The 26512-nt window shown below is 44.1% G+C and overlaps 1 protein-coding gene across 1 annotated transcript in view; it reads left to right on the forward strand.

Annotated features, from left to right (window-relative positions):
* Zfand3 (zinc finger AN1-type containing 3) overlaps positions 1–26512 on the forward strand; it is a 201406-nt gene that overhangs the window by 164231 nt on the left and 10663 nt on the right. The window contains exon 5 of the mRNA XM_050138618.1: positions 13984–14151. Coding sequence (XP_049994575.1) covers positions 13984–14151 — 168 coding nt within the window. The remainder of the gene's footprint in view (positions 1–13983; positions 14152–26512) is intronic.

Raw genomic sequence — 26512 nt, forward strand, 5'->3', positions numbered from 1 at the left:
ACAGTTGATAAGAATTGGCTGAATGTAATTCATAAACCCAGGGACCGAGAAGATTCGGCTAATGACAGGGAGAAAGTGCAAAGCCAAATGATTGGTACCATCTTTGGTTTCTGATAAGCTAAATTTTACATCCTTGTAGAACAGGGTTTCTCAACCTGTGGGTCTTGACTCTCTTGGGGGGTCACATATCAGATTTCCTGCATATCAAATATTTACAATTCATAACAGTAGTGAAATTATAGTTACGAGGTAGCAACAAAATAATTTTATGATTGGAGTCAGCACAACATAAGAAATTGTATTAAAGGGTTGCAGCATTAGGAAGGTTGAGAACCACTGTTGTAAATAGTAATAAAATTATAAGTAGTGGCCTATTTGAGGAATTATCAATCTAGAACAATAGTTCACCTATGCAAATTGTTAAGAGAATGAATACAGGGAACAAGTGTCAGTGAGCTGAGGAAGACAGAGGAAGGGAAAGGTTCCCTACAGAGAAGAGTTGAGAGGTGGGGACCGAGGGAAAGCTGTTCTTACGGCTCACAGACCACTGGGTAGATGACAACTTAGAAGTCTGGTGTGGTGGGAAGCCAAAGCTTGTTCAAGACTATTCTTTTCTGAGTAATGGCATTGACAGAAGCATCAAGCTAGAAGTAGCTACAGGAAACACTGATGGACTGAGGGGGAAAACATCTCCAGTTAGTAGGTGTTCCAGACTGAAATTCAGTGGCATGTGTGTATGTAAACCAAATGGGCACTTTCCCAGAGGAAGGGGCAGAGAGGGGGACATGGATGCATGCCTCTGTGTCTTTAAGTCCACCGTTTGAGACACAGTGGTACGTTGCACGATCGAGTGCCTGAGGAGAGCGAGCAACAGTCCAGAGACGGTCTTACTCAGCACAACCAACCAGCGTCTCCTAAACACTGTATGTTACTACTTCCTATGCAGAGAGAACCTACAACCTGGGAAGAAATGTTTCTTTTATCCCTGCTTTGATGAACATTCAGCTTGCACTGGTCCTTATCCTGCTGCCTGTAGTATATTACTCCCTTCACATCCCTTTCCTTTTCCCGCTATGTATTTATTAATTTAATCATCAGTCAAATTCAGCACCATCTTCTCTAGCCCATTTGTACTTATGGTTAGAGAAGCCCTGTTCCCTGTACTTAACCGTTTATTTTGTCACGTGTGTATGTGCATGCAAATGTGTATGTTCAGCTCCTTAACCACAACCATGTTACCACAACCATGTTACCACAGGTTGTTCATAAAGCAAGAAATACACTAAGTGTCATGTGCATGGTTGTGATTCTCTGACTGTTTTCTGCCAGACCCCAAGTTCTCGATACCAGAAATGCATTTCTTTTTCTGTAAGTCTGGTATCATAGTACCTGTTCATTTGAAACAGCATGTTTTACCTAATACCTCATTGGTTGTTACCTTCTATCAGTTCCTCCAAAGCCATGCCAGATTTCTCTTAAATCTGTTCAAACCTTTGGTCTGAAATCCTCCTTCTGGAGCACCCCATGTTTTAATTCCTGCCCAGATGTGTGGTCTTTAAGTCTAGCATGTTGTCCTAGAGCTACTTTCCTTATTCTTGTCCTCTTTTATCCCCTTCTGTGCCCAAGTACAGCACTGAGGTTGGGTAGCAGAGGAGACTATGAAGTTTCCTCTTTGTTGCAGCTGCTCCAGAGAGTTTGCCTAAAATCCATGACTTACTCATTCCCTGGCATTTCATGTTGTTACCGATAAGTCACATGGCACTGGTTTAACTTTTACAAGTGATATACAGAAAGACTCCCTTACAGGTAGGTCATCTGCAAGCTTGACTACTACTCTGGTGCAATTATGTGTGGTGTTTTCTTTTTGAAACATCATTTCAGACTTAACAGAAAATTTAGGAGATTGTATAAAATTCTCAAGTACCTCCTATACCTGTTGTGCCTGAGTCCAAGGACCCCCAAGAAGACCACCATGGAGCCACACTTCCAAATGCAAAAGCAAGGTTTCACTTATTAAGTATGGGCTAGCACGGGTCCCCTGCCTTACAGTCTGACACAGCAGATGGAGAAGGACCCCATCTATTTTTGTAAGGGGTTTATAAAGATAAAAACCACAAAACAGTCACAAGGTTACATTCTCAAAATACATCCTATATCACAATTGACTAAAGGTGAGGTAAAGCTCAGCTGTTAGTTTCTGATAGGCCATTAGTATCTAAGGGAGATAGCAACAGAGCCCACCCCTGGTTACATCCTCCAGACATCTGCTGACTCTGTGCTAATCTCAGGAGCTGTTTGAAATATGCCTAGCTGATATCACCCAGCTGATAGGGAAAGTTGGGTGGGGGAATGGGCTGCAGTCAGTAACTTTAGGTAACTTAGGTTTCTCCATTAGCTAATACTGCCCATAAAGAGGGGTCCTACGGCCTTCATCTTATCCTGGGGGCTGGGGTGTAGTTTAAGGTCCCAAAAGGGCCCAGCACAGAAATGGAATCTTAATGGAATCTTTTTTAACCTTTCAATTCAGGGTTAACATTTTGTTGTTGTTTTTGGAGACAAGGTTTCTCTGTAGCTTTGGAGCCCTTCCTGGAACTAGGAGGCAGGGTTAATGTTTTAACCACAGACTGCCACTGCGTGTTTGTCTCTGCACATGCATCCACATCTTTTATAGAGTGAATTGCAGACTCAATGTTTTCTCATACAAAATCTCTAATGTGTAATTTCTTAAAACCAAGAATTTGTCTTATATGATCATGGTACACATTTTAGAACTTAAATTTTAAGTTTAATGTAGTACATAGTATTTTTTAGTACAGTTCGAAGTGTGGATAGCTTGATTAATCTTCCATTAAAGAGTTGAATAGAATCATTTGACTTGAGGTTAAAATGTTCATTACTTTGTCCTCTCATGTTTCAGATATGTATTACAGACAATTTTATAGCATAAATAATAAAAACTTAGAGACAGATATTGGGGTTCTACCTGAAGATCAGAAAAGCAAAGCAGCCAGCCACTGGTTTTTACCTTTACCTCAGATTGAAATGTGATCCTGCCTCCAGGAATCTCAGAATGAGCCTGAGCCTGAGCCTGAGCCTGAGAGCTGTCTCCTCACAGCTTATATTCCTCTCTAGTGCTGGGATTAAAGGCGTGCACCTCTACTTCTATGGCTAGTGTGGATGCTGAGATTAAAGGTGTGTGCCACCACGCCTGGCCTGTATGACTGATCAGTGGAGCTGTTTTGCTCTCTGATCTTCAGGCAAGCTTTATTTATTAAAATGCATATGAAATACCACGACACAATTTTCATAATAATTTTATTAGTTCTTTGCCTCTAATTTTCTAGCAGCTCATTTTATGTATGGGTTATTTTTCTTTCCTTAACAAACTGGTTTTTTTTATTTTATTTATTTATTTATTTATTAAAGATTTCTGTCTCTTCCCCATCACCGCCTCCCATTTCCCTCCCCCTCCTCCAATCAAGTCCCCCTCCCTCGTCAGCCCAAAGAGCAATCAGGGTTCTCTGCCCTGTGGGAAGTCCAAGGACCACCCACCTCCATCCAGGTCTAGTAAGGTGAGCATACAAACTGCCTAGGCTCCCACAAAGCCAGTACATGCAGTAGGCAAAAACCCATTGCCATTGTTCTTGAGTTCTCAGTAGTCCTCATTGTCCGCTATGTTCAGCGAGTCCGGTTTTATCCCAGGCTTTTTCATACCCAGGCCAGCTGTCCTAGGTGAGTTCCCGATAGAACATCCCCATTGTCTCAGTGTGTGGGTACACCCCTCGCAGTCCTGAGTTCCTTGCTCGTGCTCTCTCTCCTTCTGCTCCTGATTTGGACCTTGAGATTTCTGTCCGGTGCTCCACTGTGGGTCTCTGTCTCTGTCTCCTTTCATCGCCTGATGAAGGTTAATATTCAGGAGGATGCCTATATGTTTTTCTTTGGGTTCTCCTTATTTATCTTCTCTAGGATCACTAATTATAGGCTCAATGTCCTTTGTTTATGGCTAGAAACCAAATATGAGTGAGTACATCCCATGTTCCTCTTTTTGGGTCTGGCTTACCTCACTCAGGATAGTGTTTTCTATTTCCATCCATTTGCATGCAAAATTCAAGAAGTCCTTGTTTTTTACTGCTGAGTAGTACTCTAATATGTATATATTCCATATTTTCTTCATCCATTCTTCCATTGAAGGGCATCTAGGTGGTTGTTTCCAGGTTCTGGCTATTACAAACAATGCTGCTATGAACATAGTAGAGCATATACTTTTGTTGTATGATAAGGCCTCTCTTGGGTATATTCCCAAGAGTGGTATTGCTGGGTCCAGGGGTAGGTTGATCCCGAATTTCCTGAGAAACCGCCACACTGCTTTCCAAAGTGGTTGCACAAGTTTGCATTCCCACCAGCAATGGATGAGTGTACCCCTTTCTCCACAACCTCTCCAGCAAAGGCTATCATTGGTGTTTTTTATATTAGCCATTCTGACAGGTGTTTTTTATATTAGCCATTCTGACAGGTGTAAGATGGTATCTTAAAGTTGTCTTGATTTGCATTTCCCTGATAGCTAAGGAAGTTGAGCATGACCTTAAGTGTCTTTTGGCCATTTGAACTTCTTCTGTTGAGAATTCTCTGTTCAGCTCAGTGCCCCATTTTATAATTGGGTCGTTTTGTTTTTGAGACAGGGTTTCATTGTGTAGCCCTGGCAGTCTAGAGCTTACTCTGTAGACCAGACTGGCCTCTGCCTCCCGTGTGTAGAATTTAAGTCTTATGTCACTACTGTCTGGCCGTTTTTGGTTTTGATTTTTAGAGTGGCTTTCTCCAGCTCCCCTAAACACTTGGTGCCCTCAGTAGATCCCATCATTGATGCAACCCCAAGTATTGAATGGCTGTTTTCTCTTGCTCTGATTGAGAAAAGGTTACAGTGGTCTTTCTGGGCACAGGGGGAGAATGTGAAGTTAGGTCTAGTATAACCTCACTTGAGAAGTTGTTAAAATGTGGCACCTAGATTATTACTTATAGGCTTTAGTATTTTCCCTGACACTAATGAGTAGAAGACCAAATTTTGGGTAGAAGAAGCTAAGTGATAGGTTAGATATATAGGAACTAAATTGAACTCAATGCTAAATTGGAAACAAAAATAATTTAAAAACAAATTAGCTGTTTAATTTTAGCATCCACTCAGTCATTCATTCAGGCTGATTTTCTTTAAACAGCAAAATAAAAACGTTCAAATATTCTCCCTTTCATTAAACCTGTAGCACATATCCCCTAGATGCCAGTTTCTTGTGACCATTATGAGGAACTTGCCTTTACAGAAGTCAACTCCTTGCTTTCATTATTGCTGTGTTGAGCACCAGGGTAGCCAGCAGTGTGGCTGATACTGTACCTTACCTGGAAGCTTGCTGTAAGTCAAATAGGTAAAATAATTGAAGATTTAAAAAGGTCTCCAAAGAAGGATAAATGTGTCTGTGACTTTAAAAAAGTAACTTCTGAGACTTGAGGAGTGTCTTATTTATCTTTATCCATTTCCCATCCCACTTCCACAGTCAGTGTTTCTATATAAACGATTGGTTGTCAGTCTTCTTGACAAACAAGCAAACAAACAAAAACAAAAACACCAGCTTAGGCTCACACCTGGGCAAGTCATTGGTGCTTTGGAGACCAAGATCCTGGAGTATAATCTTTTGAAGACGTGTGATTCTGTCTATACTCTCTCATCCTCTTCAGATATTAGGCAGCAATAGGAGGAAGTTGCTATAGTTATCAGAGTTAACTAGTATCTCAAAACAGAAAACTCGAGGCCCTTCTGTGGAAACCTCTAGACTTAATGAGATTGGAGCATAGAAGATTTTCTCCACATTTTTAGGAAGCTTAACCCTTACATTTATGTCTTGAGAAACTAAATGCAAACAGTGTTGTCCGCCCTACTTAATTACATGGAAACAAGTGTGGCTGTATCCATTTTTTGTATACATGAAAGATATAAAGCTTACTGTTTTGGTAGTGCTGGAGAAGACAGCAGAGCAGAGATTCCAGGCTATGCTTGTCAGGAATCCAGGTCTGGATTTTCATCCTCCTCACTGATTTGTAGTCAAGGAATAGTTAGAAGGCATGTGACGACATATAGTGATTTTTTTTTTCTCTTGGTGTTTCCTGCCTTTTTCCTTCCCCTTTCTTCCCTTCCCTTTTGCCCTCCACTTCCTAAATGCTGGGATTCTAAACTTGGGCTACTGTGCACAACTCTCTTGAGTTTATCCTTTATTTTTTAAGAAAAAATTATTTTATGTATTATCGATTTTTTGACTGCATGTAGGGCTGTGTACCTGGTGCCCAAGGAGAGTGGAAAATGTTGGATCCCTAGGTACTGTGGTTACAGTTATGAGGCACTGTTAGGTACTGGGAATGGTTTTCTGGAAAAGCAGCCAGTGCTCATGTCTCCATCCCCGCCCTGACTCACCTCCCACCGCCTTTTGTCCTTCTCTTCTCCTCTTCCCTTCCCTCCTTCTCTTTCTCCTGTCTTCCTCCCTTCCAACACAGGGTGTCATGTAACACAGTTTGATTTGATTCATATATTCATGTTCATGCGTGCATGTCTGGAGCATTCTTGAAGTAACCGAAGTATAGAAATGGAGCAATAATAAGACAGCAAACCCAGGGTTTGGAATGGAAGTAGGCATGGTTCTAAAATAGCAATCTAAGCATGTGGAATAATTAGTGCATGCCTGGGATACTAATCCTTGAAACAACACAGAGATACTCTGTAGGAAAAACAACAAGCAGCATGAAAGATACCTGTGATTGCTGTGTCTGAAGATACACATCTACATGAGTTGCCTGGCTGGGGAAGGTGGGCGAAGAAAGAGTACATGACATTTTGCTATGTTTTATAACTGTGTAAAAAGGTCTAAGATTCTTGATAGAGAAAAATTGGTGATGAAAGCGTGTGTGGACAGATTAATATGTTAAACATCACAGAAGGGAAACTGAGCTGATCACTGACACTGAATGAGATGCCTTGAACTCCCAGGGTGGAATGGGAGTGGGATTAAATTAGGTGGCGCCAATCAAAGGGTAAAGATACCGAACACCTTTATTTTCCATTACAAACATACAACCAAGCAGAACCCTTCAGCCATGCCCTGCAAGTGCCTTTCTTCACTATTGGCGAGATGGTCCACTTAGATCTTAGGATAAAGAGAAGCTAGATGAGTTGTAGAGCTCGCCATGGATATAGTACGTTAGGTGGGCAGAACAGAAAGTGGCCAGGATGACGCATGGAAACCAAAGCCTTTCTGATCATATTGAAGGTTTAGCTCAGGAGCTGCCCTTTTCTGATCTTTCCTTTCTCCCTTTAATCAACTCCCTCACTCTAAGTGTAGCATCTGCTTTTGTGATAACCCCTTTCTAGGTGACGGGGGAGGGAGGAGAGAGGCGAGAGATTGAGATTCATTGATTGATTAGGCACTTGTTGACTACTGTCATAGCCTGCACAGAGTGGTTGTTAATCTAGAGGCCTGATCTCACAACTCAATAAACACAACTCAGATAAACTGGGAGTATTACTAAATGAAATTGTGATTATTGAGAATGAATTTTGTTATGCTTTTCACTTGTGTTTTTAATTTAAGCATTTTCTTAGTTTTTTTTTTTTTTAATAGCATGTTTTAATGGCCATTAGAAAGAGTATCACAGGTAGCTCAGGAGGAAACTCAGTCTTCCACAGGCCAGGTAACAGGGAGTACTTAGAATGATTGGCCTGGTTCTGGGTAAGCATTAATCCCAGGGAATATGGCCATGAAGGAGTAAGTAGTTCTAGTGTGAGGCCACCTTATAGATGCTGTCAGACATTCATCCTCGCCAAGGCATAGATGATCTTACCCCATGTTCAGTGTGTGACCTGGGCGGGTCCCAGGGTGCCCCCCCTTTGGGTGCTCTGTGTGGGCTTGATGGGTGCCTGCTGAGTTTCTTTTAGTTTTCATTTTGAATATGAATTAGAGAAGTGTGCAATTAAAAATCTTTCTTAAAAATTAAATGATTGTTTCCTATATAGGTTCATAAACAGAATGAATTGTGGTGTGGCACATTCCACAGGAAAACTAGCAAAGATTAAAAAAATCTGTGTTCTGCTACTAGAAATAATGTCTTTTAATCAAGAGAAGTTTTTACAGTATAAAAACAACAGAGTGCTTTCTAGTAGGCTCAAGGACCCTGGGTTCAGTGGTGTTATTATAATAAAGCATTTGTTAGAAGCACCTTTCACATTGCTGCCGTGTGGACAGTCAGATGAAAGCATTTACCCTAGAAGATTTCTGTGTGCTTTAGTCTTTGACCATACTGAGTGGGACCCTCAAAGCTTGGTGCATTTTCTGGAGTATGCTGATGCTACCCCACCTAATTTCCCCATCTTCTGTTACCCGCAAGGAGAGGAATCTGGACATAGAGGTCCAGTGAGCCCACCCTGTGTACCTAAGATTATAGAAGATAGAGAAAACAGGTTGAAGTAAGGAGTGAGAATGGAAGGTGGGTGGGTTTCATGACTAAAAATTGTGCTGCCTAGCAGGCTGTGAACAGTTGACTGTTAAGTGGTTATGATCTAGGACTGACATCTAGTTGTATTTAAGTTCAATTTGTCTCCTTAAGAAATGAAAGCATTTTTTTACAAGATTTTCATCATCAGCCTCTACAATCTTCTTTCTCTCTCTGAGCAGTGTTTTGTTGTTGCTGTTGATGATTTTAACTTGTTACTCTGAAATTCTAGGGTCATTAGAAATATAGTGAAGGGACTATCCCATTTGAACCAAGTAATGGGTAATAAGGGAATTCAGTCTTGAAGTTTTTGTGGTCCACAGAGTAAAATGCCAGGAGAAGGTGAATCCAATCCCTACACATGCTCCAAAGACAAAGCATAGGGAGAAACCTGTAGAACAATCCTTTTCCAAGTCTTTTATCAGTATTCCAGGGAGGGTGGTGGTTTTCGTGGACAGAGGTTGTAGCAGCTTAAGCACCTTTAAATGGTGGAAGGAAAGACAGCAGTGATGTGTGAGGGTTCATTAATTATTGCTGTTACTGATGTTTGCACAGGCTGTTGGGATCATAAATGTCAGTCTGTCAAGAGACCGTGATAGGTGCTAAAAAATTGATTGAGTACCTCAAAAGCTGCCACAGAGCCTGAGATTAAATGGGCTCCTCTCTTTCTTAGCCATGTGCAAGGTGTAGGCGGAGAGGTTCGGGGGGCTTTCTTCTTTGTTGCTCTTTGTCTCTGGCTCTGGGGTTCTGTGTTGCAGACTGACTGGAGCAGAGGGTGAGAGTCTGCCTGAGATGTCAGCAGGCCACAGCTACTTTTAGCAGCCTGGGGTGGGTGTGAGCTGGCAGCTGCATAGCGCCAGGAGAGTAAGAGAGCTGGGATGCAGTTTTGACAGGCCTGACACAGTTCATTTGGAAATTTTCAGGAGAGAACATGAGTAATAAAGACAAGAACAGTGACAGTAAGGAACAAACGTGGATCTCTGTCAGAGACAAAACAGTTTGAGAAGCAGCATCCCTGTTTGTTGCCGTCAGGCTTTCATTGTAAATGTATTCCTGAGTTGAAAGACTCGGTGCTAGCTACTGTCTACACTTGGCTAGCGAAGTCCAATTAGGGGGATTTCTTTCTGTAGACATTTGTTTTTAAAACACGGTACTTGTTTCCTCTGTCACACATTGAGTAGTGGCTGACTTCAGACCAAAAAATTGGAAGGAGGTAAAACAGGTGAAATGTTCCTTAGAAACTCTCACGTGGTGTCTTTGTTAAATGCTGACTGAGAATGGGGTCTACAAGAGCAGTGGACCTGGCATGGGCTACAGCAGCCTGTGTGAATATACCCAGCCTAGAGTAGTTCTCAAGAGGAAGCACTCTGGGGAGAAAATCTGCTTTGTTGGCTCTTTATGAAGGACCTTAATTAGAAGTCACTCTTAACTCCTGGGGTGGGACTGCGGCTAGCTTGTCACTGCAGCTCCTCCTGCTGCTAATGAGCATGCTCCTTTCTAGGGCAAGTTTCCTCTGACAGTGAAAGCTGAGTGTGAGAGTTATTTCTGTTCGCCTTTCTCTCCACATTTAACCCTTACTGCCCAAGTTCAGCATATGCAAATAGATGAATTAGATGGTTTCTGCCATTGTTCCTAAAACTGAAAATGTTTCACGTTAGAGGAACTGAAGTTAGAAGCAAATGGCAAATAATCAAAGTTGATTCCAGGTAAACAGTAGATGGTTCCTTTAGTGTTAGCTCATGTTGGGTCTTTTCTGGTAGCCTTTTTCTAACTGACTTAAAATTTATAATTGAATAGTTGAATTACTTAGTTCATTATTATGTAATTAGAATCTCTACACTAGACATCTGTTTCTCTTACTTAGGCAACTTACCCCAGGCACAATGTTTCATTAAATAATTAGCAGAGGTGATGTAAAATTCTTCCATGGGCATGATGCTGAGCCTATAGACTCCTGTTTATTTCATTAGCTTCTAATTAAAACACCAAGTTGACCTGTGTGAAAATGTCAGAGAATGACTTGCTTCACCAAGAAGTGACATAAAACTCAACCGCCTGGATGGCAGCGTGTAGCATGCAGTTTGGGGACCTTCATTCCACTCTTCCTCATGTTAGTTTAGTTCCCTCACCAGCGGGGTTACAGCTACCTGTAGCTCTAGTTCCATAAAATCTGAAACCCTCAGAGAGTTCCACATACGTGGTGTGGGCGACACACACTCTTCCCTCCACTTCCTCCCTCCCCCAAATTATTTTAAAATATAGATGTTTTCAACTTACTTCCATTTTGTGTGGACCACACCTATCATCCCAAGTTAAGAAACTTTAAAAAAAAAATACTTCAAAGAGGACCTGCAGTACAGGGTTTTGCCAGGTTATAGAGTTGTTATCACAAACAGTGCTGTTTTTGTGGAAAAGGATCCCCAGGAGAGCAGTGTGGCTCATGCAAGGTGAATGCTTTTTGGCTGGCTGCTTTGTAACTATTTACATTTAAATTGTTGCTTGTTCCTCTTGTGGAGGCAGAAGGAGGGGGCCTTGCCTGTGTAGTGGCCTTAGAACCACACTAACTGGGTCTGGACAGCTGCTCTCAGCACAGCTAGGAAATAGACTGATCCGCACTTCCCATTGTTTACTTGGGAGGACTTCTTTAGTTGGTTTGTGGTGGGGGAAATGTCGTACAGGACTGAAGAACTGAATGAGATGGGCAATGAAGCTTGTACTTGTGAAGACTGGTGCAGTGCATCTGTACACTGCTGTACTGGGCCGCAGGGGCTGGCGCTGTGGGCACACTGTCCTCCTGTTGCTGTTGGAACCATGAAGCTCAGCCTACACTCCACACAGAGTGGGCTAGGGAAAGGCACAGAGATAGCCTGTGCCATTATATCCCCCTGCTACAGCCCCTCAGATAGAAAACAGGTACTGCCTGGGAGAGGATTTGCTCATCCAGCCAGTGCTTGGTGTAGCAATGGGAGGCATCAATCAGTAAGCTGGTGAACATGCCCTCCCCCCAGAAGAGTGAAGGGATGTTTGATTTTCATTCCTGTGACAGACATCCAGCAGGCAAGATTCTTAGGTTTAGTTTGCTCATGGTTTCAGTCCATTGCCCAAGGGAGGGCAACTGGAACAGCTCACATCCTGACACACAGAAAGGGTCCAGGGCAAGCTGGTCCCCCATGGGGCACACACCCCAATGACTTCCTTCCTCAGTCAGGCCCTGTCTTCCACAGTTGTACCACTTCCCACCCAGTCTCTTTAGAGTTTGAAAACTAGTGGAGCTGTCAGCAGAAGTCTCAGAGCTGCCTCACAGACATCTCCTTACTAATCCCTGATTATCTGGTCAGATTAGCAAGACTCACCCTCCCAGGAGAAATGAGGAAAAGAGAGGATAGTGCGGATGGGGAACAGGGTGACCCACACATGATGATCCAGGAACAAGACTTAATTGACATGTCCTGTGAAGCAGAGACTTAAAGGGTTCTTTGTAGCCCTGGATGAGCAGTGCTGTGCAGGGGGAACGGAAAGGAACTAAAAGACAGTCTGGAGGTGCATGTAGGTGGAACTGAGGGAGAAAGCAGGGCATGGTTGGAGAGAGGTTGGAAGGATAGAGAGGCAGTACCTTTTACGGTTCTTAATAAGCACTTAACCTCTTCTTGGGGAGGGTTGGTAGTGGTTTAAAGAGAGGACGTGATCAGGGGGATGGTCCAGGGCTTCCTGATGGTCTAGGCTGGATGCGGTGACTGGTTTTGAGCACAGCAAGTAAATCTGGTAGGTGAGATTTGGTGATAGCACAAAACTACCCTGGAGCTGTGGCCAGAGAGCTGCCTTCCCAGGAAGCAGTGGTGGCCATTGTGGGTATAGGAGCCCCATGTGTGAGCAAGATGGCCAGTGTCCCTTCCCTGATTGTCCTGCTTACACTGGAACAAGTATGTACCTCAGAGTGACTTCTGACCAGCTAGCCTGAGCCGTGGACAGGAGTTATTTAAACCTCGCTACGTTTTAGTTATTTTCTGAGGGTTACATCAGGATAAAATTGTTGTTCATCATATCTTCCTAGCGCTGTCATTGGTCTGTGGTGCCAAATTCTTCCTCGATAGCCCCTCCCAGAGACATTGCTCATGAACAAGCAGAACTCCCGTCTGTCAAGTACGGCATATATCAATACCAGAACCTGGCATGTGTGTTTGTTACTGAAGAACTAGTTTTCAGTCACCCATAAAAGGTCGTTTGGGAGTGTAGAATTACACTGAGCACTTGAAACAAGGAAAGCAAGTATAGTCTGGTATTTCTAGTTTTTTTATTGTTTATTTGTTTTTGAAGAATTATAGTCTTGGGTCTGGAGAGATGACTCAGTGGTTAAGTGTTGAACACTGTTCTTGCTACACACCTGCATTCAGTTCCCAGCACCCACATCAGTTGTTCCCAACCACCTGTAACTCCATCGCTGGGGACTCTGGCACTGTTCTGACCTTCATGAGCACCCATACTCTTGTATATCCCATCCCCGTAATTAAAAATGAAATCTTTGTTGTTGTTGTTGTTGTTGTTATTATTTTGAAACTGGGTTTCTTTATGTGTCCTTGGTTGTCTCATAACTTGCTTTATAGACTAGACTGGCCTTGAACTCAGAGATCCACCTGCTATGGCCTCCTGAGTGCTGGGATTAAAAGTGTGTGCTACCCCTCCCTGTCCTTCACCTCCCCCACCCCAGCTTAAAATAAGGTCTTAAAAAAAAAAAGTTAACAGTCTTGGGCAAGGATGTAAGTTCATAAGTGCTTGTCTGACACACACAGAGGCCTGGGTTTGTCTCCCAGCTTTATAATCTTTGTCCTTGGGATACAGGACCAAGAGGATCAAAGGCCATCTCCTAATACAGAGGTTCTCAATCTGTGGGTGATAACTTCTGACTCCTTTGACCTCCCCACAGGGGTCACATATCAGATATCCTGCATATTGGACATTTACATTATGATTCATAACAGTATCAGAAATACAGATAATTTTGATGGTTGAGGGTCACGACAACTTGAGGAACTGTATTATAAAGCATTGCAGCATTAGGAAGGTTGGGAACCACTGCTCTAATACATAGCAAATTTGTGGCCAGCTTGGGCTGGAGACCCTGACTCCAGAACAAAAATAAAATGCCTGCGTGAGGAGGAGTAAATACCCAGGAATAGGTAAATAGTCAGTGCAGGTGAGCACTGGGGTTCTGTGCAGTGGGGTGTTGTAAAGTGGGGTCCCATCTCTATCTGGAATGCTCTCCTTGTGAAAACATTTAGTTCCAGAAATCCAACATAGAGTTGCTTTCTGTTGAACTTGTGCCACCCTGAACTCAGGCTGGCTTGTCGGGAGGTACGTGCTTGTCCCAATGCTTACAGTGGTTGAGTCCATGGCACTACTCTGGACAGTCTGGTCTGCCCCGACAGGTACTAATCCTCATTCCCAAATGTGTTGTTTTGTTAGATTCGCAGTCTGACAACGAGGCTTCACCTGTGAAACGGCCAAGACTATTAGAGAGCACTGAGCGGCCTGAGGAGAGCGGCAGGTCGAAGCAGAAGAGTCGGCGTAGGTGCTTCCAGTGTCAGACCAAGCTGGAGCTGGTGCAGCAGGAACTGGGATCCTGTCGCTGTGGTGAGCACCCTTCCTCAGGCACCTTCCTGATCCCATGCTGTCTCAGACATGGCTGCTGCTTCCACTGTCTCCCTGGTCTACACTCCACATCCTTTCCATTGGTGACTTTAGAAATTAACCAGACTCTCAAGTCTGTGCTGTGTCCCTTGAAACTGAGAGACTGAACTCATCTTAGATGAGCCTTTATTAGCAGATACTTTCTCCTTTTTCAGTTATGGTCTGATGAGAAGTACTTCCTCTGGAGCCCTCATTGATCCACTGAGTTAACACCTTGACTTGATTCTCCAGTGCAGCCACTTTAAAGGCTCTGCACATGGATATAATTTTTCAACTATATGTATTGTACACTGGAACAAAACAGAGGCAACATTCCACTTTTCTTTTTGACTAATATATCATGCCACAAAGGTAAAATTTTAGCTGTATTATTTTAGGAACACTTACAGATTTTATGCCCCTATTTTTATTTCCTAACTTTGAAACATGAAAAGAACTTTTGAAATTTGAAAAGAACTGGTCTGTGGAACAGAGGTGTCAACTGGTAGACTCTGAGCCTGACTTTAGCCTCTGAGAACTCTCCATCTCCTGTTCCAGGAAGTGGGCTTTCCCTTCCCCTTCACTTTTTGGACATCCTGTATTTTGTAGTACCACGTGTAGTTGTACTTTTGGGGACATTGTCTGTCCTCTGTGCTGTGGAAGTGGGGAAGCAGGGCATGGATTGATTTCTCGTGAGCCTTAGGTTGGAACGGATGTTATTTTTGGCATGAACCGTCTGTGTTTGGCGCTCTCTCTCTCTCTCTCTCTCTCTCTCTCTCTCTCTCTCTCTCTCTCTCTCTCTCTCTGTGTATGTTCAGCTCTGGGGACAGGGAGATGGGGTGCGGCGCTCAGTTCTGCTGTGGGGTGTGCATGGAAAAGCATAAAGAGAAGAGTTAGGGTTGCCGGGAGCAGACACTGTCCACGGAAGCCATGGTGTGCTCCAGTGAGGCAGGGCTGGCTTCCATGGTGAGCTAAGGAACTCTCGGGGTCTAGTGGCTTCAGTCCATACTGGAAGATCTATATGCAGATTCTTATTTCTGTGTTGAGGTGAGCTGTGTTGAGAAGCGTCCCTGGCCATTTTTTTCTATTTCCTTTATTATTTGGGCTGGTTGTTTCTAGTTAGAATGGTAGAAATGTTCCTGTTTCCTCCTCAGAAGTGACTGGGTCTTTGGTGGAATGCAGGACTTGCTGAGACAGATACAGCAGTTGGATTGCCAGCGCTTGCTGCCTTACCTCTGGCGGTGGCTAATGCTTCTGCTCCTCCTCAGGCAGCAAGGGAGAGTTCTCAAAGTAGTTTGGAAGCTGGAAGCTCCAGGGCTCTGCATTTGCCCTGCAGATTTGATGCAAAACGCTTTTTCCCCAAAGATCTTAGCACCTAGCTGAAAAAAAGTAAAGAAATAGTTATTAGATGGCCTTGTGCCTTTTCCTGTGGCCAGAACCATCAAAGTATCTCAGTTAAGCCACAAGCTCTTCACCTATTGCCCAGAAGACTGTGTCTCTTAAGTAGGGTTCACCATAGACCCTCATTCTTTCTCAGTTACCTAACAGCATATAGTCCCTTGTCCAGTTCCAAAATGAAAGTCCCTTCAGAGAAAGGCCTTCCTAGAGCACTGGAGTTCACTCTGGTTAACTGAGAGCTTTTACCAGGAGCCCAGAAAAAAGAAATGACTGAGTCACCTGCCACTGTTTAAACGATGAAGGACAGCAGAGGAACAGCTCTTGGGCTCGCTTTGACAAACTGCTTTGTGTACCTCCCTCCTGCCTGCTTGCTTATTCCTCATGGAAAAGGTGGGTTCTGTGTTGATTTCCTTAAGATACATGGCGTGTTGGGAAGACGCTAAGCATCCTGGAAGGTGTTAGAGGGTATTTATATTTACTACTGAATGCGAAGACTCAAGAGTAGTTGAACTCAAAACAGAACACTTCTCCACTGTAGAAAAATCTTCCTCTGTGTATGTTTGCAGTTTTCTCGCCCATCCCCCTTCCATTCGGTACAGGTTATTAACTGCTGACAAGAAATTCACATCTCATAAATAATGCTTAAGAGCTATTGCTATAGAAATTGAATGTGTTATGAATTGTGATGGGCCTTTTTGTAGCATGCGATGCCTAGAGCAAGAAGAACAGAGGATGTCATTTTCATTAATTTCTAATGAGGTGCCAATTAAAGGCAGAAAAGATGCTCCAAAGGGAAGAGTGGCCAAGCTCCCCAAATCCTCCGCCCCGGGGCTGTCATCCAAGCACTGCTAGCAAAGCCTTCTCTAAAAATTCCATTAAATTACGGTCTCATGGATAGTGCACATAGACACGTTCAGCTTCCATTTGATCTTCAAAAGAGCAATTTGTAAGGCGAGTTCTGAGCCTTCTCACATAGGACAGCTGTAGGTGATAGGAATTGTTAATTGCCAGGACGTTCTCTGCGTTTTCAATAAGGGGTGAATCTGCCTCACTGTGACTAGATAACCTTTAAGTCAGCAACACCAAAAGAACGCTCTTTTCCTGTGAAAGCTGCCTGCCTGCCAATTAGAAAAGGCTTGCGGTGTGGGTGGGACAGGCCTGTATCCTAGAGCATCTTCCACAGCCTGACTCTCAGGACAGAAGACAGTCACAAAGAACAGTTTTGCCTGTTACGATTCTACTTGACAGGGTAACAAAACTGATCATTCCTGTTGGAGGAGTCTAAGTCTGGCCATTGTCACTGAGTGTGGGCCATGTACAGCCCCTGAATGCTATGTGCTGTCGCCCTCAGCATGGCTTTGTGGTCGCTGTGCATTGCTTCTCAAGACCACAGAATTACCTGTCAGATAAGAACTGTGTATGGTTTTGCATGTTTTTAGTATGTGGTGACTAAATCAACTCCACACGGCAGTGCTGCTTTTATGACCTCATGCTAATCTCACTTTCCTGATGGATTTCAAAGTAAGTTTTCTGTTTACCTCAGAAAATGCATGATGGCTGTGGCTGGTCCTCTGCAGCCTGTTGTCTCCACATGCCTCTGAGGTCCTTGCCTCTGTCCTCGCTGTCAGACCCAAGAAACAGGTGTGTGTTGAGATGATGTTACAAAGCATTTTACTTAGTTTTGTGAGAAGTAAGAGACACATAGGATAAGCTCATAGACTAGGGCTCCATGTGGCACCGTGAGAACTAGCTGGGCGATGTGCTCCCAGAGGTTCTAGTTGAGTGAAGTAAGCCCCATGTGACTGTTGATGACCACACTGAACACACTCAGTCTCGGAAGCTTTTCAAAAAAAGATTCTCTGGACCATCCAAACAAATTAGCAGTGCTTCCCAGATCTTGTTTTCAACTCTATTTGAAAATATATTTTCCCCTCGAACCATCTGAGCTAGTTGTGACCATCATGGCCTTCCCTTCTATAAATTGTTTGCTGGCACAAACAGACAGACACACTGTTGTGCAGAGCCAGTCACAGCAGCCCAAGCCTACTTCAGGGAATGCACACCAGTGCCCATGTTCCACTTGTGCCTGTTGTTCTAGTGATGTTCTTTTTCCAAAACTGCTTTCTCCGTCAATGAGGATCTGGTCCATGATGAGGTGGTAGGTTTAGTATCTTTAGTCTGTTTTAGTGTAGGACATTCTTACAAACTTTCTGTTTTACAATATCACCTTTTATTTTTTTCATTATACATTTTTTATTGAGCTCTACATTTTTTTTCTCTGCTCCCCTCCCTGCCTCTCCCCTCTCCCGTCAGTCCTCTCCCAAGGTCCCCATGCTCCCAATTTACTCAGAAGATCTTGTCTTTTTCTACTTTCTTCTTCCCATGTAGATTAGATCTATGGGTCTCTGTTAGTGTCCTTATTGTTGTCTAAGTTCTCTGGGATTGTGGTTTGTAGGCTGGCTTTCTTCACTTTATGTTTAAAAACCACCTATGAGTGAGTACATGTGATAATTGTCTTTCTGTGTCTGGGTTACCTCACTCAAAATAATGTTTTCTAGCTCCATTCATTTTCCTGCAAAATTCGAGGCGTCGTTTATTTTTTTCTGCTGTGTAGTACTCCATTGTGTAAATGTACCACATTTTTCTTATCCATTCTTCGGTCCAAGGGCATTTAGGTTGTTTCAAGGTTCTGGCTAACAACAAAGCTGCTATGAACATAGTTGAGCACATGTCCTTGTAACACGATTGAGCATCCTTTGGATATATACCCCAAAGTGGTATTACTGGGTCTTGAGGAAGGGTGTTTCCTAATTTTCTGAGAAATTGCCGCACTGACATCTAAAGGGGTTGTACCAGCTTGCATTCCCACCAGCAATGCAGGAGTGCTCCCTTTTCCCCACAACCTCTCCAGCATAAGTTGTCATCAGTGTTTTTTTTTTTTTTTTTTTTTTTTTTTTTTTTTTTTTTTTTTGCCATTTTTTTTTTTTTTTTTTTTTTTTTTTTTTTTTTTTTTTTTTGGCCTTTTTTTTTTTTTTTTTTTTTTTTTTTATCTTGGCCATTCTTTTTTTTTGTTTTGTTTTTTGTTTTTTGTTTTTTTCGAGACAGGGTTTCTCTGTGGCTTTGGAGCCTGTCCTGGAACTAGCTCTGTAGACCAGGCTGGTCTCGAACTCACAGAGATCCGCCTGCCTCTGCCTCCTGAGTGCTGGGATTAAAGGCCTGCACCACCATTGCCCGGCTATCTGTAAGATGGAATCTCAGAGTTGTTTGATTTGCATTTCCCTGATGACTAAGGATGTTGAACATTTCCTTAAGTGTCTTTCAGCCATTTTAGATTCCTCTGCTGAGAGTTCTCTGTTTAGATCTGTACTCCATTTTTTTTTATTGGATTATGTGATCTTTTGGTGGCCTTGGTGAGTTCCCGATAGAACATCCCCATTGTCTCAGTGTGTGGGTGCACCCCTCGCGGTCCTGACTGACCTTTTAATGTGTAAGAATTCTGAATTCCTGTCCTGCTTGTCTGTCACAGCAAGTGGAAGTATCAGATCTGCACCTACTCTAGCGGCCCAGCCTGCCATTGGTGCTTGGCCAGGGCAGTGCAGAGACGGCACAGATGTGGGTGTTGCCCTTCCCCAAGTAAAACAAGCACCAGAGATTTAAACTCTTCGTGTACAGAATACCCAGAGCATGTCTCCTACCTGTACCATCTCCCCACCTCTCCCTACTGACACCCAATCTCATGATGTGGAGGGTTCCTTCTCAGTGACAGCACCATGATAGTGTGCAAGAGCCTGCTGCACAGCTTACCCTGCCTAGAATGCATTTGGTAGACAAGGGGATTATTCTAAACAGAATTACTGATATTTTATAGTTTTGATCTAGTAATGATTTTTCAGGAAGATTTTTTTAAAGTTTTTAAAAATTAATATACTGTAACATTTTACTTGCCATAAAATTTTTCCATTTTGCAGTTCAGAAAGTTTTTGTAAATTCATGATCCTATCACCATCTGGCTTTCTGGAAGGAAAGTCCTTTCACTTTCCTGCCCTAGAGATTTGCTCTTTCTAGAATTTTATTATTAGTGGGTAGATATGTGGGGTGGAGTGTTAAGTGGAGAGTTGGATATAACATCTAACATCAGCTCCAGCCAACAGCCTTCCTAGTGTCCTGTGCCAGTTCCCAGTTCGTCATGGTGCTTCAGGTTCTTGCTTCTCTTTGCCCTTGGCAACCTCAGTACTCGATCTTTCCTCTCCGGCTGCCTAGCAAGCCTGGTGTTAATAATTCTCTTCTCCTTGGACCAGGGAGCATCTTACACACATGAGCATCTTTTCCTTGAGCTTTGGCTATGCAGACATCTTGAAGCATCTCTTCACCTTTCAAACATTGCTCATTTTACAAAAAGTGTCACAACAGAACCAACCAGGCTGGTGGGATGGAGACCAAAGGACCCATCCTGCATCAGCTCCTGGCTCCGAGTCTGGTGATGGGCAGCTCAGAGTTGCTATCCCAGCAGTTTCCAACCCCCACACACAAATACCTGTCTGCCTTTACTTAGGTCTTTTAAAAATTTCATAGCCATGCTTTATATTTTCAGTCTATGTCTTTGTTCAGGTGTCCCTGTGTGTTTTGAATAGCTGAAGTTTGCTATGCTTGGCATCCACAGTGCTTGCTGTAAGACTGCTGCTCCCTCAGGAAACAGTTGATTTTCCTGGAACAACTCTGGTCCTGAATCTGGGCTAGACTTCCTGTTAGTTCTCCATTCTGTAAGATGCTGCAGACGCATGACTGCCACCTATGGACACGCAGTCTGCACTTTTCCCATTCTGTGTGCCTTCCTCTCATTGCCTGTCTCTTTCTCAGGTAGACATGCAGGAGGAAGCTGTTAGGTTAAATACCAAGTCTCCACCTCTAGTACCCTTACCTTTCTTTGGTCTTCAGTTGAAATTACAACTTTTTGGCATTAAGTATGACTTAAGGGTGAATTTCCCACAGCTGCCCTCACCTGGTGAGGGTTAGGAGTTGTACTTAAGAAACATGTCCAAGACAGTGTAGAAAACATTCAGAAAGAGCCTGTAGAAGCAGGTGGTCTAGCAGTGACCTGTTGGAAGGTTTTGCCATCCCACAGTTTCACTTGTTTACACGGTGAGGTGGTCACTTCCTGGAGTGCACTGTGGACGACAGTGCTTGGTGTGGCTGTTGACTGCTTAATGGCACTGCCCCGTCAGCCATCAGCTAGAGGCTCCAGTTGTTAGCGCCTCCCTGTTACCCATTCCTGCTCTCCCGTCTGCACGACCCAGTATGTATTGTGAGTTATTTATGTCATTTGGTCTCTCTGCCAAAGCAGCATCTTTGATTCCTTAACCTCCATTTAGTTAAGCCCTGAATTTCTGCTTGGATCTAGGACTCCTGAAGTGATCTCTAGACTAAACTATCAGATAGGGTGAGGTTGCCTGTTTTATTTAATTCCAATTATTTTATATGATTGTGGCTTTAATTTTTCAACTTTGGGGAAAAGTATATTTCATAGACAAACTGTATTTGCTTTGGGTTCTTGAGGTCACAGAAATTTGAGGTCACAGCTTACTGTGTTTGGGGCCACACTTGTCTCTTACCCCAGCTGTAGACGGATGCTATTATTTAGAATGCAAGTGAGGAAAGACCTTAGGACTCCTGTGTTGGGATAACCCAACAATTGGGCACGTTGCCAACATAGGGAGACCCTCACCTGAAGAGGTGTGACATACTTTGTTTCCACTCATTTTGCCATTCAGAGCTGTCCCTCAAGGCCTCTTCCTTCTTACTGAGCTTGTCTGTCACCAGCTGGAGTACAGTGGCTTGGACCTTCTAAAACTCCGGTCCCTAGTGGCTACAGAAATGGTGTTGGACTGTCCAGCTGAGTCAAGCGCTGGAGTGGGTGCTGGGCTTAGGCTGTCTCCACATTTTCCAAGTCAGTCCTGACTTGGTGTAGGAGGTCCTTCTGTCTTTGTGTAGCTTTCATCAGGTAATAAAGAAACTGCTTTGCGCTCCTGATAGGGCAAAACTTAGGTAGGCAGAAAAGACAGAACTGAATGCTGGGAGAAAGAAAGGAGAGTCAGAGAGAAGCCATGGTTCCTCCAGCTGATTTTCTTTTAATACAGCCTTACCTGATCAAGTGAGCACATGGCTAAAACCCTGTCTGCATGGCTGCTCCTCTTTCCTGACGGCAAGCACTACAGAGCGGGGAGACCATGTTTATTCTTCTGCCTGGCCCCACCCCAACACCATCCACAGTGCAGTGACTGTGGGAACAGATTGGGAATCCTTTGGGGAGCATACAGAATAGTGCCATTGATCATCTGTCCCTATTTAGAACTTTGTGTTTTTCTGAGGCATTGTATAGCAGGGTTACCTTGGTTTTTAGAAATAGATAGTCAAAACTTTGAAATTAAGTAATCAGAAATGCTAAAGGTTTTGAGTGCACATATTGTTTTTTGTTCTCCAAACTGTTTCATGGGGCACCATAAACATTGAGGAGGTGGCCGTAGCCCATGCTGTTCATTTTCAGCCTGTAGAGGTTAGTGAGTGGTAAGCATGTATGAGACCTGCTGTACGGGAAACGCTGCTGGGTGTGTGCTGTTTCCCTGAGCTGCTGATGGTTTGTTGTTGTTTTTTAAGATGTGTGTATGAGTATTTTGCCTGCGTGTATGTATGTGCACTGCGTGTGTGTCTGGTGCCCACTGAAATCAGAAGAGGCTGTTGGATCCCCTGGCACCGGAGTTATAGGTGGTTTTGAGCCACCATGTGGGTGCTGGGAACTAAAGCTAGGTCCTCTGGAAGAATAGCAAGTGCTCTTAACCACTGAGCCATCTCTCCAAACCCCATCCTCCTATGCTCCTATTAAGTTGTGTTGTATGTGTTGCTTGACCCTTATCTAAATACAGTATTTCTGGAGGACAGGGTCTGTATCATTGCCTTCCATTGCCACTAGTGTGTGTGTTCTGTTCTTCCTGGCACTGATTCGTGTCCTCACTGCCCATGGAAATGGACCTCCTTGCAGGGCACACTGTGTGGTTAACCTCCCTGGATGCCCTGGTTTATTACCATGACCTGATTGTATCCATCCTGTTTACAGCTGGTTTCTTGCTTTGCTTTCTGTGACCTGAAGCTGTTTTCCCTCCATGCATCTCAGCATTCTTTAGGCACAGGAAGCATTGGCTTCTTTCCCCTCTGCTCAGCCAGCATAGACCATGAATACCATATGCAGACAGCCAGTAAAGATGCTGATTCCCTGAGCCTGTTGCTTCCTTCCCTTGCTGGACCAGTGGCCCAGCTCTGGCACTCGACTCCTTTGTTAGAAGGGATTTTGGTGCCACCTTTCCTCCAAGATTAATGTCAGTAAAGTTTGTGTCTTAATCTAGAAAATACCTTTATTTACTTGATGAGGTCACACAACACAGGTCCTGGAGACACGGACTCCAAGAAGGCAGCCACATGAGCATTCCTATCTTGTTGCCAGCAGGAGACAAAATACCATCCTATGGTAAAGCTGTAGAAACCAGCTTCCCTGAGAGCATCTTAAAGACCAGTATGTCTTCCATGAACCTCAGTCCTATCACTGTGTGATGTGTTCTTGGGTTGTTGACTCTCACTGTGCTGGGTGTTGTGGCTTTACAGCTATTCAGTCCTGAGACTCAGAACCAGGGTAGTAGGGAGCCAAGTCCCTGGACAGAACTGCAAGGACCATGAGAGGCCTGGGCTGGACTGGCTGAGTTGTTGTTTCATCCCTAACTGATAGGAAAGAGAGCTTCCACAATTGGGGTCTGCTGAGATAGACTTGACACAGCGGAGTTCTGAGACAAAACAGAAAAAGTGATTGACAGCTTTGTGGTTCACTGGAGTGCTCAGAACAGCCGGATGGCTGGCCTCTCAACACCTGCCCTGTCACACCTGTGGGTGTGGTTACCCTCCTCCTCTTCTCCCAGAAGGCTTTGCAGACAGCTACCTAGTGTAGGTATCACCATCCTCAAGGATTGGCTTTCCCAGAGACTCCCCTACTGTCAGACAGGACAGGGGACCCCTTTGTGTCAAAGTGGACAGGGTGATCAGAGGCCTGCACACACTAAACTGTACAGTGCCTGGAGGACGGGTCACGTTGGCCTATGACAATACCCAGCTGTTGCTGTAGCCTTCCAGAGGCTTCACTCCACTCTGACACTTCTTCTAGAAAGACCCACAGGGCCGTAGGTGCTGTGTGAATTTTAATTGGTCTTAATAATAAAAACCCCAAGTCAGGTATAGGGGTGAAAGCTGAAAGATCATAGAAGCAGAGCAGTCAGCCACTAGTTCTTACCTCTGCAAAATCCTCAGGCTAGATGGGGAGTCCTGTCTCCTCCTGCCTTATACTCTTCTTTCTGCCCAGCAGTCTCCCTTCTGATCACCACCTCCCTAGTGCTGGGAATAAAGGTGTGAGCTACCACTGCCTGGCCTCTATGGCTGACTAGTGTGGCTAGCTCTGTACTATGATTAGTCTTTAGGCCAGCTTTATTTGTTAAATCACAAACAGAATATCTCCACATATGGGGACCAGGTTCATGCCAGTGTTCAATGCTCTCCTCAACCCAGAAGTTTCTGTTGAGTATTTAGTTGTCAGAATACCTGCATTTGCTTTCCAGGAAATGGCTGGTTTTGGACTATATTGGGGGCGGCACACAGAGGATGCTCCAATTAAAGACAAATCCTGAGAGCCCATTCCAGGGGAAGTATGGCAGCTACCATTGGAGTTTTTGTGAGGCCCAACTAGCTCTTTCCTCCTGATCACCAGAATGTTCCACACATGCCAACATCTTTCCTACTTGATCTGTGTCATCCCTGACCTTTGGAAGGGAGCAACTCTGTCAGCGCAGTGAGGCTCCTGAGTCCTTGTCATAGGTACATAGTGCGATGCGCTTCTCTGTACTGTGCCCTGCCAAGTTACAAATTTATCCAGGAAGAGCGGGAAGAGATTTACAAGTTAAGGACCTAGATTTATGTTAATGCTCTTGCTTCAATTAAATCGCTCTTCCCTAGAGCTGAACTGTTATACCAGGATTAATTTTCTGTTGAATCTGTGAGTAACTGACCAAAATACTAGGGAGAGGGAGAAGCGAACATCAGTAGGGGCCTCCGATGAGGTTAGTTTTTTGTTGTCCATACAGCTTATTTGTGATTTCCCAAGTGATTTCCCAAGAGCTTCTCATGCCATCTTCATATATCCATGTGTGACTCTGAGGAGAAGCTCGGATTAATCCCAGCAGTAGAAAATGAACCTGCTAGTGCACAAACACACGTGCCCACATCAGTCAGTAATGGTACCTGCCGCACCTTGGTTATCCGTGAAACTGGAAGTACTTGTGCTGGGCTTCTCTGGAGTAAGAGAGGACACCGTCCTCTAATGTTGAATGTCCCTTTATGCTAGAAATAATCCCTTTCTGTTTTTAGTAATTCATCTGTTAAAATTATTTATGTGCCTTTCGTCATTGAGTTCCAGAAGAACAGAAAGAGAGTCTGTGCCTCTTGTGCTGTTACTCTTTGGGGAGGCGTGCAGCACACAGGGTAGACATGGATCACTTCAGTTACTTCAGGTGGAAGCATCACCAAGGTATCATAAAGTAACAGTGAGCTGGGCAGTGGTGGTGCACACCTTTTATCCCAGCACTTGGGAGGCAGAAGCAGGTGGATCTCTTGAGTTCGAAGCTAGCCTGGTCTACAAGAGCTAGTGCCAGGACAGATTCCGAAACTTCAGAGACAGACTGTCTCAAACAAACAAAATAGTAGTAGTAACATGATGAGGGCAGGAGTCACACTGGACATTTGGGAGGAGGTACCCTGAGCCAAGAGTATAGCATGTGCCAGTATGGGTTCTCATCGTGGGACTGGAGCCCAGTGCAGGAGAGTGGGGATGGCGGCGCCCAGATAGGGGCTTACCAGCCTTGGCCAGTTCATTATTCCTAGCATTGAAGTTTTAAGCACAAGAGTGACATGACCTAACTTACATTGTAATATCTTGTGTCGAGAAGCAGAAATGATGCTGTGTGTGGCTCCCAAGAATACGTAAGGGCTGGTGGCATGCTGACATGGCCTCTAGGAAGGGTAACAGAAAGTGAGATGTCTTCTTCGTGAACTTTATTATATTCAGTATTCTGTTATATTCTAAGAGGAATTAACAAATATGAGACAAGTACCTCTCAGCCTAGCTATCCTAAACATTTACCCATATGACCCAAAGTCTTTGTAAATGCTCTAAGATGGGGGCTCTAGCAAACCGTGATGGAGCCATTGGTGTCTGCATTCTAGCCCATTGTTACTGGTCCTTCAGCATGCTGTGCTTGTTCCTGCCATGGAAGCTTTGCATGCGATGGAGAGAAGGGCAACTCATGAGCATAGTAAGGTCTGTGAGAAGGGAGGACGAGGGACCTGGGACCTGACATGAGCACTGGCAGGGTGGGGATTTGCCATTTATGAAGCAAGGAATGTCAGTCAGTGGAGGTTTGGTGAAGGGAGTTTCCTGGTGGCCAGCCCACCTGGGGTGTCTGTGGAGACCACAGTTTCTTATAGGAACTCTTCTAGGAGGTGACTAGGAAGTGTCTGGTGCCAGTGAATGCTCCTGTTCTAGATGGGATTTTATACTGGGGTCCTTGCTCTGTGGGCTGTTAAGAGAAGGGTTTGGAGAACAGCAACCAGCGAGGCAGGGAAGTCCGAAGGATGACATCACAAAGCATGGGCAAGCACAGATGCTAGGAGCTGGGCTGGTTGTGGCTGCTGAGAGGAGAGAGTGAGGACCTCAAACTCATTGCTGGACTTTTCTTGTCCCTTAGGTTGAGAGGACACATTATCGTTGTGACCTCTGCTCCTTTGTTCCAGCTTTGTTACTTTGACAGAAACAAGCACTGTCTTAGGCTCCAGAGGTACATGG

This window comes from Alexandromys fortis, unplaced genomic scaffold (genome assembly GCF_014885135.2).
Source record: "Alexandromys fortis isolate MF-2015 unplaced genomic scaffold, M_Fortis_MF-2015_v1.1 scaffold_9, whole genome shotgun sequence".
Classification (NCBI taxonomy): Eukaryota; Metazoa; Chordata; class Mammalia; order Rodentia; family Cricetidae; genus Alexandromys; species Alexandromys fortis.